This window comes from Cryptomeria japonica, unplaced genomic scaffold (genome assembly GCF_030272615.1).
Source record: "Cryptomeria japonica unplaced genomic scaffold, Sugi_1.0 HiC_scaffold_77, whole genome shotgun sequence".
NCBI lineage: Eukaryota > Viridiplantae > Streptophyta > Pinopsida > Cupressales > Cupressaceae > Cryptomeria > Cryptomeria japonica.
Genome location: NW_026728899.1, coordinates 464,371 through 476,390, shown reverse-complemented (window position 1 = coordinate 476,390; position 12,020 = coordinate 464,371). Strand labels below are relative to the sequence as shown.

General features: G+C 33.5%; 1 protein-coding gene across 1 annotated transcript; it reads right to left on the bottom strand.

Annotated features, from left to right (window-relative positions):
* Positions 1 to 822: 822 nt before the first annotated feature.
* LOC131864147 (germin-like protein 8-2) lies at positions 823 to 1,576 on the bottom strand. The gene is made up of 3 exons (XM_059215164.1): positions 1,450 to 1,576; positions 1,171 to 1,355; positions 823 to 1,002 (listed from the first exon to the last, which is right to left on the bottom strand). The coding sequence occupies exons 1-3, from the start codon at positions 1,574 to 1,576 to the stop codon at positions 823 to 825; spliced, it is 492 nt and encodes a 163-aa protein (XP_059071147.1).
* Between the last annotated feature and the right edge of the window lie 10,444 nt (positions 1,577 to 12,020).

The window sequence follows — 12,020 nt, the reverse complement described above, 5'->3', positions numbered from 1 at the left end:
TATCTTCACTGTCTTAGATTTTCCATGTCATTCCAACTTATTAGAAATGTTTAATACAAGAGGCCCCTCAATCATAACCCTTATGTAGGTAGATTGATGTAAGAATAGGTGTAATATGTGTCAAGGTTATCATATTATCCCCGATAAAATATTGCGATATTGGATGCAATGGATATTCTAGTTCTATGGATTTTCTTGGAATTTAGACATAATGAAACCGTATTGCATTCCATCGAAGGTATACTATATTTATTAGAGCAATCATTCTTATCTTGAGGAGAGTCCCTAACCTTCTGGAATGACTTCTTTGATGGGGAGTCTTGAAGCATTGGATGATTGTGAGGGTGATTTGAAGAACAACTACTAATTATATTTCCCAATAACTATTTCCTACTTCCAAACCATTCACCTTTTATGTCAGAGCTAAAATGAGGTTAAGACTATGTTAAAGAACACCCTTGACAGATTGGCATGCAAGAATTATAGTGTTACTCATTCTATCCAAGTCAAGCACTTTGTTTGTTGTTGTTCCTGCAATATTTATGTTAAAGAATATATTGTTAACATGTTGCAAATGAATGTATACCTAATACAAGGATGCTCTTGTATAAAATATTCATAAATGCCTTCAGATGCTTCAAATTAATCCTTCATCTTTGGAATATGCGGAGGATATAGTCATGTTCAAAACAGATGCTATGAATAGCAGAAGAGGACGGCAATAACTCTAGAAAGATTGTTTTATTGAACGGCAAGGAAAAAGAATTTGGGAAAGACTTGGTCCCCTCTTGATTGTTTTGTTTGATAGAACACAGCAAATTCTTATGCGAATTTCTTCTGAATGTAATCCACAACTTCCTGTGTGATGCGGAAGGCCTTGGCCAATACGGAATCTGGGAGAGGAGGATCCGCTGCAAACAGAGAGTTGGCGATTGTCTGAACTCCCGGAAGCTGGCTGCTCAATGCAGATATGGCCACCGCATTTTCATGCCCCACATTCTGCTGGAAATGCACAAGTGCCTTTGGAAACACAAACACATCTCCCTTCTCCAACGTTTTGCTGAAAAACTTGTTGTTGGTGTCAATGAAACCCACAAGAAGCTGGCCTTCCAGTAAAACAAGAACTTCGGTGGCTCTTGGGTGTGTGTGAGGAGGATTTATTCCACCCACTGCGTAGTCGATGCGGACCAACGATATTCCCAACGTATTGAGGCCTGGTATCTGTTTAACGTTCGCCATCGTTACGTTGGAGCCCACATCATTGTCGGTGTTCCCTGCCTGCCCAAGTCCCCGGAAGAAGAAGTCGTCTGCTGAAACTTGCATTGGGTCTTTGCAAACGAACCCGTTCACCAAAACTGTTTAAAGCAAAATCAAATCAATCTATTACTAACTCGACTCGTCTAATAAGCAAATCATTACCATTGTTTATGTATAAAGTTTTTTACTCACCTTTGCTTTCCTCATCTGCAACGCAGAAATCTTGCAAGGGATCGGAATCCCCTGCCATGACCCTGTCGCTGTAACAACATATCAACAGAAAAAGTCCCAGTGTGAAGTAAATCATTCGGTTAGCCATTATAATAGAAACGCAGATAGTACAAGAGCTCAGAAGGATATGAATGTGTGTTACAAGCCCATTACAAGCTTTATATAGCCCAAACCTTATGACTAATTCATCTTCACTCCGTATATTAAATCACCAATCCTTGTAATATTATAATAATATACTTCCAGAGTTGTTGCTCTTTTCGATACGTCAGAGTAAGTCTTGCTGCAGCATATGGCTATCTCACCTGCTACCGCAGATGTATTCTCACCATTCTTTCATTATCGTTGAAATTTTCTATCTTCTGCTGCATATGCTTATCTGAAGATCAGCTTACCTCCTGCCTTAGACGTATTCTTCCTCATATTCTCGCCACCGCCATTAATTTAGTAATGTGGAAACGATTAGACTTTATTGGAGCGATGGCCTTCTTCAAAGGAACTAATATATACATTTTTCTCAGCCGTCTCAGAATTGGTAAAAGAGGCAATTTTCTTGGATGTTGACACAAACACCGTCCATGCATGCTTTATATTGCGTCTTTCTTGAAAACCTTTTTACGCTCGGGTAGGATAATCTCAGTTTTATTATAAAAATATACGTGTTATATTCGTGAGCCTTTAAAACAAAGAATAGTTCTAAATTATCATTAATATTTTTGGTTTATAATATTAAGGATTCATGTTAATTATAGAGTTTGGTTGCGAGAATTTAAATAAATAAATAAGAGAATGGGTTGTTTTGTGATTGAAAGGATGAACTTGGTGTACAAGGCAAATTCATCGTGGCATGTGCATGTATATGTTACATACTCAACGTCATAGGACTCATGCTAGACGAGGTGAGAAAAGGAATAAGACGAGTGGGCGTTATGACACTCATTTCGCACAACGTAAAACAAGAATGATAAGGTGATCGAGATTTGGAACCCTTACGCAACATGTCTCAAGGGAGGAACTCCTGAAGGCAACATTCCCTCTAATTCCTAATTGGTAGTGAACCGGTCGGGCCTCTATGGCGTGACCTAACACCTATAGCTAAGTAAACCCTAACTAAGCTAAATTATATATAAATTTAACAAATTTTAACTAATTACCAATGATATATAAAGAGATTAAATGCGGCAAACGAATAAATGATAATTTTCTATTAAATATTTTTAATAAGTAAATATACTGTTTGTTTTAACTAAATATTAGCCACAACGATAGTTTATTCTTCTGAAGAGTCCAACTCAACTAAATTAAAACGAAATAAAGAGTGAATTTTCTCAATCCTAAGCTGATATTTTACTTTCTTTTAAAACCAAATTTTTGAAATAAAAGTATACTACACTTTGATTTCAGATTTAATTTAATTAATTACCATTCACTATCAATTAGATAAATTAAATTATTTCACTTGACTAATTAATTTGAGAGGCCACATCACATTTAAACGATTCCAAGACATGTTAAATCCTAAAACCTAGCACACCAACTCCACCTAAGGTTTTTCATTTCCTAAAGTTATATTAAATTAAATTCTCTTAAAAGAATTAATTATCATGCTAAACCCGCTTAATGGGGCCTTAACCGATATGGTAACACTAGAAACCCAAACTCAAGTTTGCTGTGTGTGTGTGTTTACAAAGGTAAATATACTTTGTATAAAATATATATTTTTAAATAGGTGAACATACACATCTAATTACAAATAACTATTTTTAATTTTAAACCAAAGTTTAAGTAGAGCAAGTTTTTTTATTTTGTAGGATAACAAAGAGAACAATATTTGCGTGATAAACATCCCCTTCACTTTATTAACTAAAAATATTAAGAAAAGTGCATGAAAATTTCACACTCTTAAAGCTAATTTAATCCACTATTACTAATAACTTTAATTTGTTCATTAAGTATCAATAACTTTTAAACGTATGAAATGCAAATTATCACAAGCGCTAAGTTATTTCTTAAACAAACTCAGCCCTTAAACAATATGTATATTTTTTAGAAAAGTAAAATATAATCGCTTCTAAACACAACAACATCATCATTTATCAACTTGATATACACAACATTACAAGGGACCCATTTGATAAAATTTTTAACAACTTACTCCAACCCATTTAAAAAATGTAATAAAAATTCTAACCCAAACGTGAGAATGAATATTTTCATTCCAATGTCAAGGTAGCACCCCATTTGATTCCACAAAAAATCTTACAAAACACAATTTTTAAACAAGCCAATGGAGAGCTCACCTTCCAACATTTGGGCTTTCTCACAACCAACCCCCAAGCTAAGAGGCCCATGAGAAACTTGATTTCCCAATATAAATACTCCACGCAGATGTAAAATCCATTAAGGGAGTCCAACACCATATAATTCACATCCCTTCTAAATTATATCGAACCATTTTTCCACAGATTTTCCAAAAGAATCAAGGATACTCATACCCAAGAAATCTCCTTCTCAACGAGAAAAAATCGTTCCCTTGGAGGTTCCACATATCCCTCACCCTACACATGAGTTTCTCTGATCAACTTGGGAGAGCCTAAACCCTCACACACGTGTCATATACATAAGAAAAGACATAGAAAGATGAAATTTAAAAATCAAATCAAAAGCCTCCACTAACATATTTACAACAAAATGGAATATAGCATTCTAAAGATTGAATCATATCAAAATATTTCCTTAATAGATGAGGAGGGTTTGATAGAAATTTCTCAAAGACTCTTTTGAGTCCTTCCACAAAGCCTCCCAAAAAATCCCAAAAAGAAAGATGCAAAAAATAAAATAATAAGCCATACAAAGACTCTTAGAATGGTATATACAATATGTGTCATATGACCTCCCCTCCCCTGGTCAGGAGGTACCACATTGATCTCATTCACCTCCTCTAACCCCTTCTCACCAAAACCTAAGGGTATGTGGATATCACAAATGCTCCTACGTGTGAGAGCATTGGGATGAGAGGAATAATATTGTATACTCTTCCCCAATAGGATCCTTTGGATCCACTCATATGTGTGAGGCATGCGGAAGCACCATTCATAAAATTGTTGGAGTGGATTTGAAAGTGGTAATTTACTTACTGTCACCCGCAAGTTAGACTTTCGACACCTTTTTTCTAAGAGACTTGGACAAGATCAAATGATGGCAAAATCCCATGGACTAATTCCCAAAAAGGTACCCAACTCATAAGTGTTTCTTTATGGGCCTAAATACACTCAAAAATAGATGAAACCGACACTTTAAAATCATTCAAAAAAATGCTCAACATAACACCTATTTTTTCTATAAGGATGCCACTGGGCGCAGATACTAACTTACTCATATATAAAAACAAAACAAAAATATATTTAAAAAAAAAAATACATCACATTACAACAATTGCTAAAATCAAAGACCTTAGTCCCTATCATTAACTAAGGTCAAGGCTTCACTAAGAATTTAAAATGAATAGGATTTTCTTAGGAAACTCCAATTTCTATTAGCTATGAAAATTTCCTACACACTCAAAGAAAATAAATAAATTTCCAATATAGGTTGAAATAAAATGCACACATAATCATACATTTGATAAAAAAATAATTCTTCACGACCAACATAGTCCAATACAACATCGTACTATAACTTGATTATATTTTAATGTTTATTAACGAAATCTGACATTGATTTGTAATATAAAAAGTGTAGATAAAATTTGTTTTTGATTGGATAAGGTGGGAAGAGGGTCCCACAACCAAAGTTAGAATACTAGAATAAAGAAGTTCAATAACAAACAAGTTACTGCGCCGACACAACCGCAAAACTACCAAAATAACAAACCACGAAAAAATATTTAGACTTCATATTATGGAGGCTCATAAGAGCATTTGACTCTTTCATGACCAATTTTTGTCTTTAATTATAGCTCTCTCAAGCAGTACCCTCGTTGCTTCTTTTCACCTTCCATATTTAGTTTGATTTCTTTTTTCTTTTTGCCTTTTTTGTTCCATCCTTGACTTATGCCTATTGCGATAGTCAGTCAAAAAGATCGAGAAGTCATAGAAAAAATCCATTAGGTCCTTAATGATAGTAAGAAAATGAAAAAAATGAGTCCCCAAATTGAGAAACTCTATCGCCTAATAAATTTATTTTCTCTTTCAGTCTACCTTGTTTTACCTCCATCTCCTAAGTGTTTCAGTATGGGTCTGTGTACACTTATAAATAGATGAAACAAACACTTGAAAGTCATTCAAAAACCTACTCAGTGTGAAATCTATCTTTCCATAAGGATGCCGCTGGACGCAAATGCTAACTTACTCAAATATCAAAATAAAATAAAACTATATTTAAAACACAAAATACATCACATTACAACAATTACTAAAATCAGAGACCTTAGTCCCTATCATTAACTAAGGTCAAGGCTTCACTAGGAATTGAAAATGACTAGGATTCTCTTAGGGAACTCCAATTTATATTAGCTATGAAAATTTCCTACACGCTCAAATAAAAAAAAAAATTATTTCCAATATAAATTGAAATAAGATACACACATAATCATACATTTGATAACAATTTAATTAAAGATATGAGATTTCCACAATTCATTTGATAAAAATAAACTCGTAAACAATTTAATTCTTCACTACCAACATAGTCCAATGCAACATCATACTATGACCTGACTATATTTTAATGTTTTTTAACCACATCTAACATTGATTTGTAATATTAAAAGTGTACACAAAATTTGTTTTTGATTAGATAAGGTGGGAAGAGGGTCCCATGCCCAAAGTTAGAATATTAAAACAGAGAAGCTCAATAACAAACAAGTTATTGCACCAACACAACCCCAACACTACCAAAATAACAAACCACGAAAAACTATGTAGACTTCATATTATGGAGGCTCATAAGAGCATCAAACTCTTTCATGACCAATTTTAGTCTTGAATTCTAGTTCTCTCAAGTAGCACCCTCTTTGCCTCTTTTCACCTTCCATATTTGGTTCAATTTCTTTTTTCTTTGTGCCTTTTTTGTTCCATCCTAGACTTATGCCTATTGCGATACTCAGCCAAATAGGTCGAGAAGTCATAGAATAAATCCATTAGGTCCTTAATGATAGCAAGAAAATGGAAAATTGAGTCCCCAAATTGAGAATCTCTATTGCCCAATAAATTTGTTTTCTCTTTCAGTCTACCTTGTTTTACCTCCATCTCATAGTCATCGTTATCCTCCTCTTCACCATGCTTAACACTCTTGTTTCTTTGTGAAGTTTAAATAAGCGGGGTGGGATCTGGTGCTATGGAAGCCAAGCTGGTTTCCAAGTCCTCCTCCTCCACGATGATAAGATACTATGATTTGGAGACGTCTTTAAGGGATAGGTCCAAAGTGAAATATTTTGTAGGTAGGTCAAATACTTGACCTTTTCTTTCCTCAACTGAGTACAATATCACTTTCAAAGTGTTAGTTATCATATATGTGTCATCGTTTTAGTTTCAAATTTCTTTGTCTTGGATATTAATTACCACAATTAATGTCGATCTCCTCTTCTTACTCTCCTTCATTACCCTTTCATTTTTTAGATTTGCCTTTTCTATTTTTTCGATTTTTAACGTGTTTTTCATTTTTATCTTTACTTCTTTCCTCAGTTTCAAATTGGTATCCCAAGAGAGATTGTAATTCTACATGCAGTCTACTGTTAACATTATCTTCTTTTGACACAATTTTTAGCTCTTTATCTCTAGGGCATTCCCTTTTTTATCTCTCTCGATATGGGAATTTCCCTTTTGGGAATTTTTAGGGAGATTGAATGCTTATGTGGAAGCAATTCCAAAACCACTAGAAATTCTAAGGGGTTTCTTGGTAATTTTGAGGGCTCTTGAAGCCATCTTTCACTTTGATCTCTTTGATACCAAAATTAGGCCAGATTAGAGCATAGGAGAGGTTGTATGCAAATAGATTTGGTGAAGGTAGTATATTAAGCCTTGATGTAGGCTAGGGATGTCCTGATATTTATGGTTTCTCTTAACCTTTCACCCCTAGCAACTGATTACAGTATCCTTTTCTATCATCTTGTAAGTTACAATAGAACTCATCCCATCCATTTTCACTTCCCTCAGGTTCTTAGAGAATGTGAACTTCTTTGAAAGAAGTAGATTGTGGCCGTTCTACATGGCCATGAATTAATTTGAAACCCCTCCAACTTCACAAATCCTTCGCATGTTGTTCTTCTTCAGAAGCTCATAGGTTGATCAACTCTAATCTTTTCTCATATCGATTTCCGTAATTTTTTATACCCACAAATCTTTTGGAAAAGTTGGACTTTCTCAAAAAAGGAAGAAGCGACACGATTAGATTACTATTAACATATTTCGAGCTTTTCCATCTTTAGAAGGATTATAATCATTGGAGGAAAACTAAGCCCAATAAGGTAATAAATATTTTCAATCTTACAACTTTAATAATCTCATCCCTTTAGTCCATTCCTTTTTGTGAATTAAAAAGTGATAGCATCCATGATCAGAGATTTTAAAACTTCAAATATGCTACATGCACTTTTATGCCAACTAGACATTTGGGATATTTCAATGACCATGCGAATCCACAGTCAAGATTTACATTCAACTTTAATCGTTCTTCATTTTATAACAGTTCTAATATTATTTCAAATGAACAAAGGTAGCTATCAAAATCCAAACCAAGTGCTCCTTTCTAGAAGCATAAACCCGACAGGGTGCTACTTCTAATAAATTTGATAATTTAATAATTCACGATATAGTTGAATTTCATGTTTATAAAGTCAAAGCATCAATTAACCCACTATAATCACATGGAAATCAAAATACCTAATTAACTATCAAAATTTTTGTCCTCATCATATGCATATATTAAAATCAAACTGCTCTACAGATGCACTCCACATTTGACATATTCTAATAACATCATCACGTGTTAATACTAATAACTTTAAAAACTTATACAGCCCTAGAATTCAATCATGGTCCAATAATGCCAATATCGAAGCCACCAAAGGGTGGGCCTCACAACTAGTAGTTTCGATTCTTGATCCGAATTTAGTCATAGCCGACTACTTAAATTCATGTAATTCAAATAATTTTTTTGATATTCGTAAATATCAGATAACTTAATAATTAAAGAAAGTTTAATCAGCAAACTAAAAAACTAAATTTTAATATATATTTTATTAATTTTTAAAGGATGAAACTACTCATTCTTATTTGACAATAGGCAAGACCGAATTTATATAGACTACCTCTCCATTCCTTTTGAAAAAAGGTAAAAACATGCATCTTATAAAAAGTTCTATTTTTCTCCAAGAAATCTCTCAAATTACCTTTTCTCTATGAGTTATTTTTCCCTAAAATTCGGTTGTTCAACTCTATCCAAATAAATTATGTACCTCACAACTATCTCATGTGAATCCTCTAAATCACCATTCCAATTCCGCAATTTTAGAATCTGCATTAGGCGACTGTGATAGTTATGAAACTACTTTTTTCTACCTCCAAAAGAGCCATCATCCTCTAGCTCCCTCGGTGGGAGGTCTTTAAATTTTGATTAATGCGAATCAATCAAACTAAATGGAGTTACTTAGAGACATCACAATCCAACTTTTTACAAATATCGTGAGAGTAGCGTGAAAAGATTAAGAGTAGCGTGTGAGATATTGAGAGAGAAAGAGAGAGCCAAGAGAGAGCAGGCCAAATAAAAGAAAGGTTCATAAAGAGAGTGGGGAATGAAAAAATACTGATGAGTCATTTAGATTCATCTCGAAACATTGCAACTGCCCTATAAAGCTAAAAAGTTGAATTTTGTTTAGAAATGCTTGCATATTTTTTTTTGTAGGATGCTATCATGATGTGCAAATGTCCGTGTGAAAAACTCGTATCTAGATAATATACGTTCAAAAATTTTGGGAGAAAAGAAAATATAGGACTAATGCAAAGGTGACATAAACCAATGTCCATGAGAAATGCGGCCTGAGCACCTTGGTAAAGAAGAAGGCTTATGTAAGTACTAAAATGAGCCTACAAAAATATTAAGCGAATGGACACCAAAGTACACACAAAACGTAGGTGAAGTTGCGAATGTATGCGATTTACGACATTACAGCCTAAAAATTTAATTATTCCTTAACATCAAATAATTCAATAATTAAAAATAAGTTTTAACAAAAAAACAATTTTCCCCCTTTTGATTTCAATAAAGCATACATATACAAATTATTATTAACAATAGACAAAACCTAGTTTCTATAGCATGCTTCACCATTTCTTTTAAAATAAATACAAGCAATGATGGATCTTATAGAAATTTCTCTTTTTCTCCTATGAATCTTTCAAATTACCTCTTACCTATAAGTATTTTTCCCTTAAAATCAAGTTGTTCAATGCTATCTATATCAATTATGCACCACACAAATATGTCATGCGAGGCCTCTAGATCAGCCTTGCGAATTCCAATTTTGTAATCTACATGATACAATTGTACAACAAGTGTGAAACTAGGCTTGTTTACCTCTAACAGAGCCCCAAATTTTTTTAGCTCCATTTGTGTGCCCCATAGGTTCTTGTTGTTGTGAATCAATCCAACCAATTGACTTGAACCCTAGAGAAAACATGGGAATTTTAACTATTAGTAACTATTAGCACGTTGTTTCCCATCCCAAAGCCATCTCCTTTATCCTCTCCTCTTGACACATGGCATGGTTGTCAATTTAAACCTCCTTGTGTGAAAGCTACCTTCTAATCGCATGGTTTCCAGGTCCACCTCTACGATATCTCCCATCTAATCCATATTGTCATTCATTAAATTCTACATGAATATGTACTCCTTTGTCAACCATGCACCTCTCATAGTCTAGGATATATCTACTCTACATCAAGATGTTCAAGATTATTCTCAAATCAATAACAATACTCTTTCATAGTGAAATTTAGTTGATAATGTTCCACCTTAATCCAAAGAATTTAGAAAGAAAATGTTGCAACACTTTATTTGTGGAAAAGTACGTAATAATTTGTGAAACCTAACAAATATCTGTCAACTATAACCTTAACATGTGCATCCATTGTGAGACACTCAAATAACATTAAGAGTTTAAAATCACATCAGATTTTTAGAAATATGTGTAACTTGTGATCACTAGATTTTGCCTAAACCCAGTATGCCATCCACTCAAATTGTTGATTGAGGAGCTCCCATAAAACTCTTATATAATTAGTAGTAATTTTACAACTTCATTGCTAAAAACTTTATCTTTGATCATTGAATTGAATGTGAATTAAGAATAGTTGAAATATAAATACATCTGAGAGAAACACATATTTAATTGGTTCTCCACCAGTTCAATTGAAATGATATATAAGACTCTATGATTTTTCTAGCAGACCATTCACATAGTAATGAGATATCTTGCAACGGTCAAGATAGAATGCAACACCACAATCTTGAAGAATGTAAAATCCTATCAAGTCTACCTCAATATAGGTGTTCAAATGAATGGATTTGGCATGATTGTTCTTTGTGAATTTGATACTAGAAAAAATTGGTATGCTCGTATTACCACCAACTTTTATAGGTATCTGTTATTGATTTCATAGAGTCCAATTGTTCAACCCACACATTCAAACATCTGCATGCCTCATGCTAGAAAATTTATCAATGAGATGACTAGTTGCACTCGAAATAATTGTATCACATTGAGATCCAAATAAATAAAGGTGGGTTCTACCAACTTCCCCTTAAAGTGTATTCATTAGAAATATATAAATTTCATGGGCTAATGATAGAAAAAGAAACAATCAACACTGGAGATGACGGTCAGAAGGGCCTCCCATTCATTGTTGTATCAAGGGTTCGTTGCCTTGTTGATATTCACATATCCCCCTACTATTACATACCAACATACACATGAGGCACAATGCATATGTAGTAATCAAAAAATGAGAATAGAACTGATTACATACAATGTGGATTCAAAATAATTAACTTTTCATTCCAAGTATACCAAATTTCTCTTGCTTGCATGCAATATCAATTGGAAATAATTGAATATTTCATTGCAAGTGTTACCAAAGAGCTCCTACTCTTCAATGCAAAACATGGTTGGTAATTTGTGTTGTAATCAGTTATACTCAACTGTTAAAATAAGAATTTGTTTTTTTCCAAAGATCTCCAATTAAATTCTAGCAATCTACTTCACATAAATTTTTTTGCATTCACAGATTCGATCATTTGAGCCAAATTCAAAAATAGATTAGAAATTATGATTTGTCTTTCTTTGTTAATCTATCACTGTACAACTACACATTTCTTTATTTACAAGTTTCAATTTGTGAAGGGTAAGGTTCACAGATTACATCTTCGTTGTGGTATTAGAATATGCCATTTCCAATCATGTGCAAATTGTTAAAGTTTCATTCTAACTACCAATCTCTATATCTAGGTTGCAAACACCACAATTTACAACATAT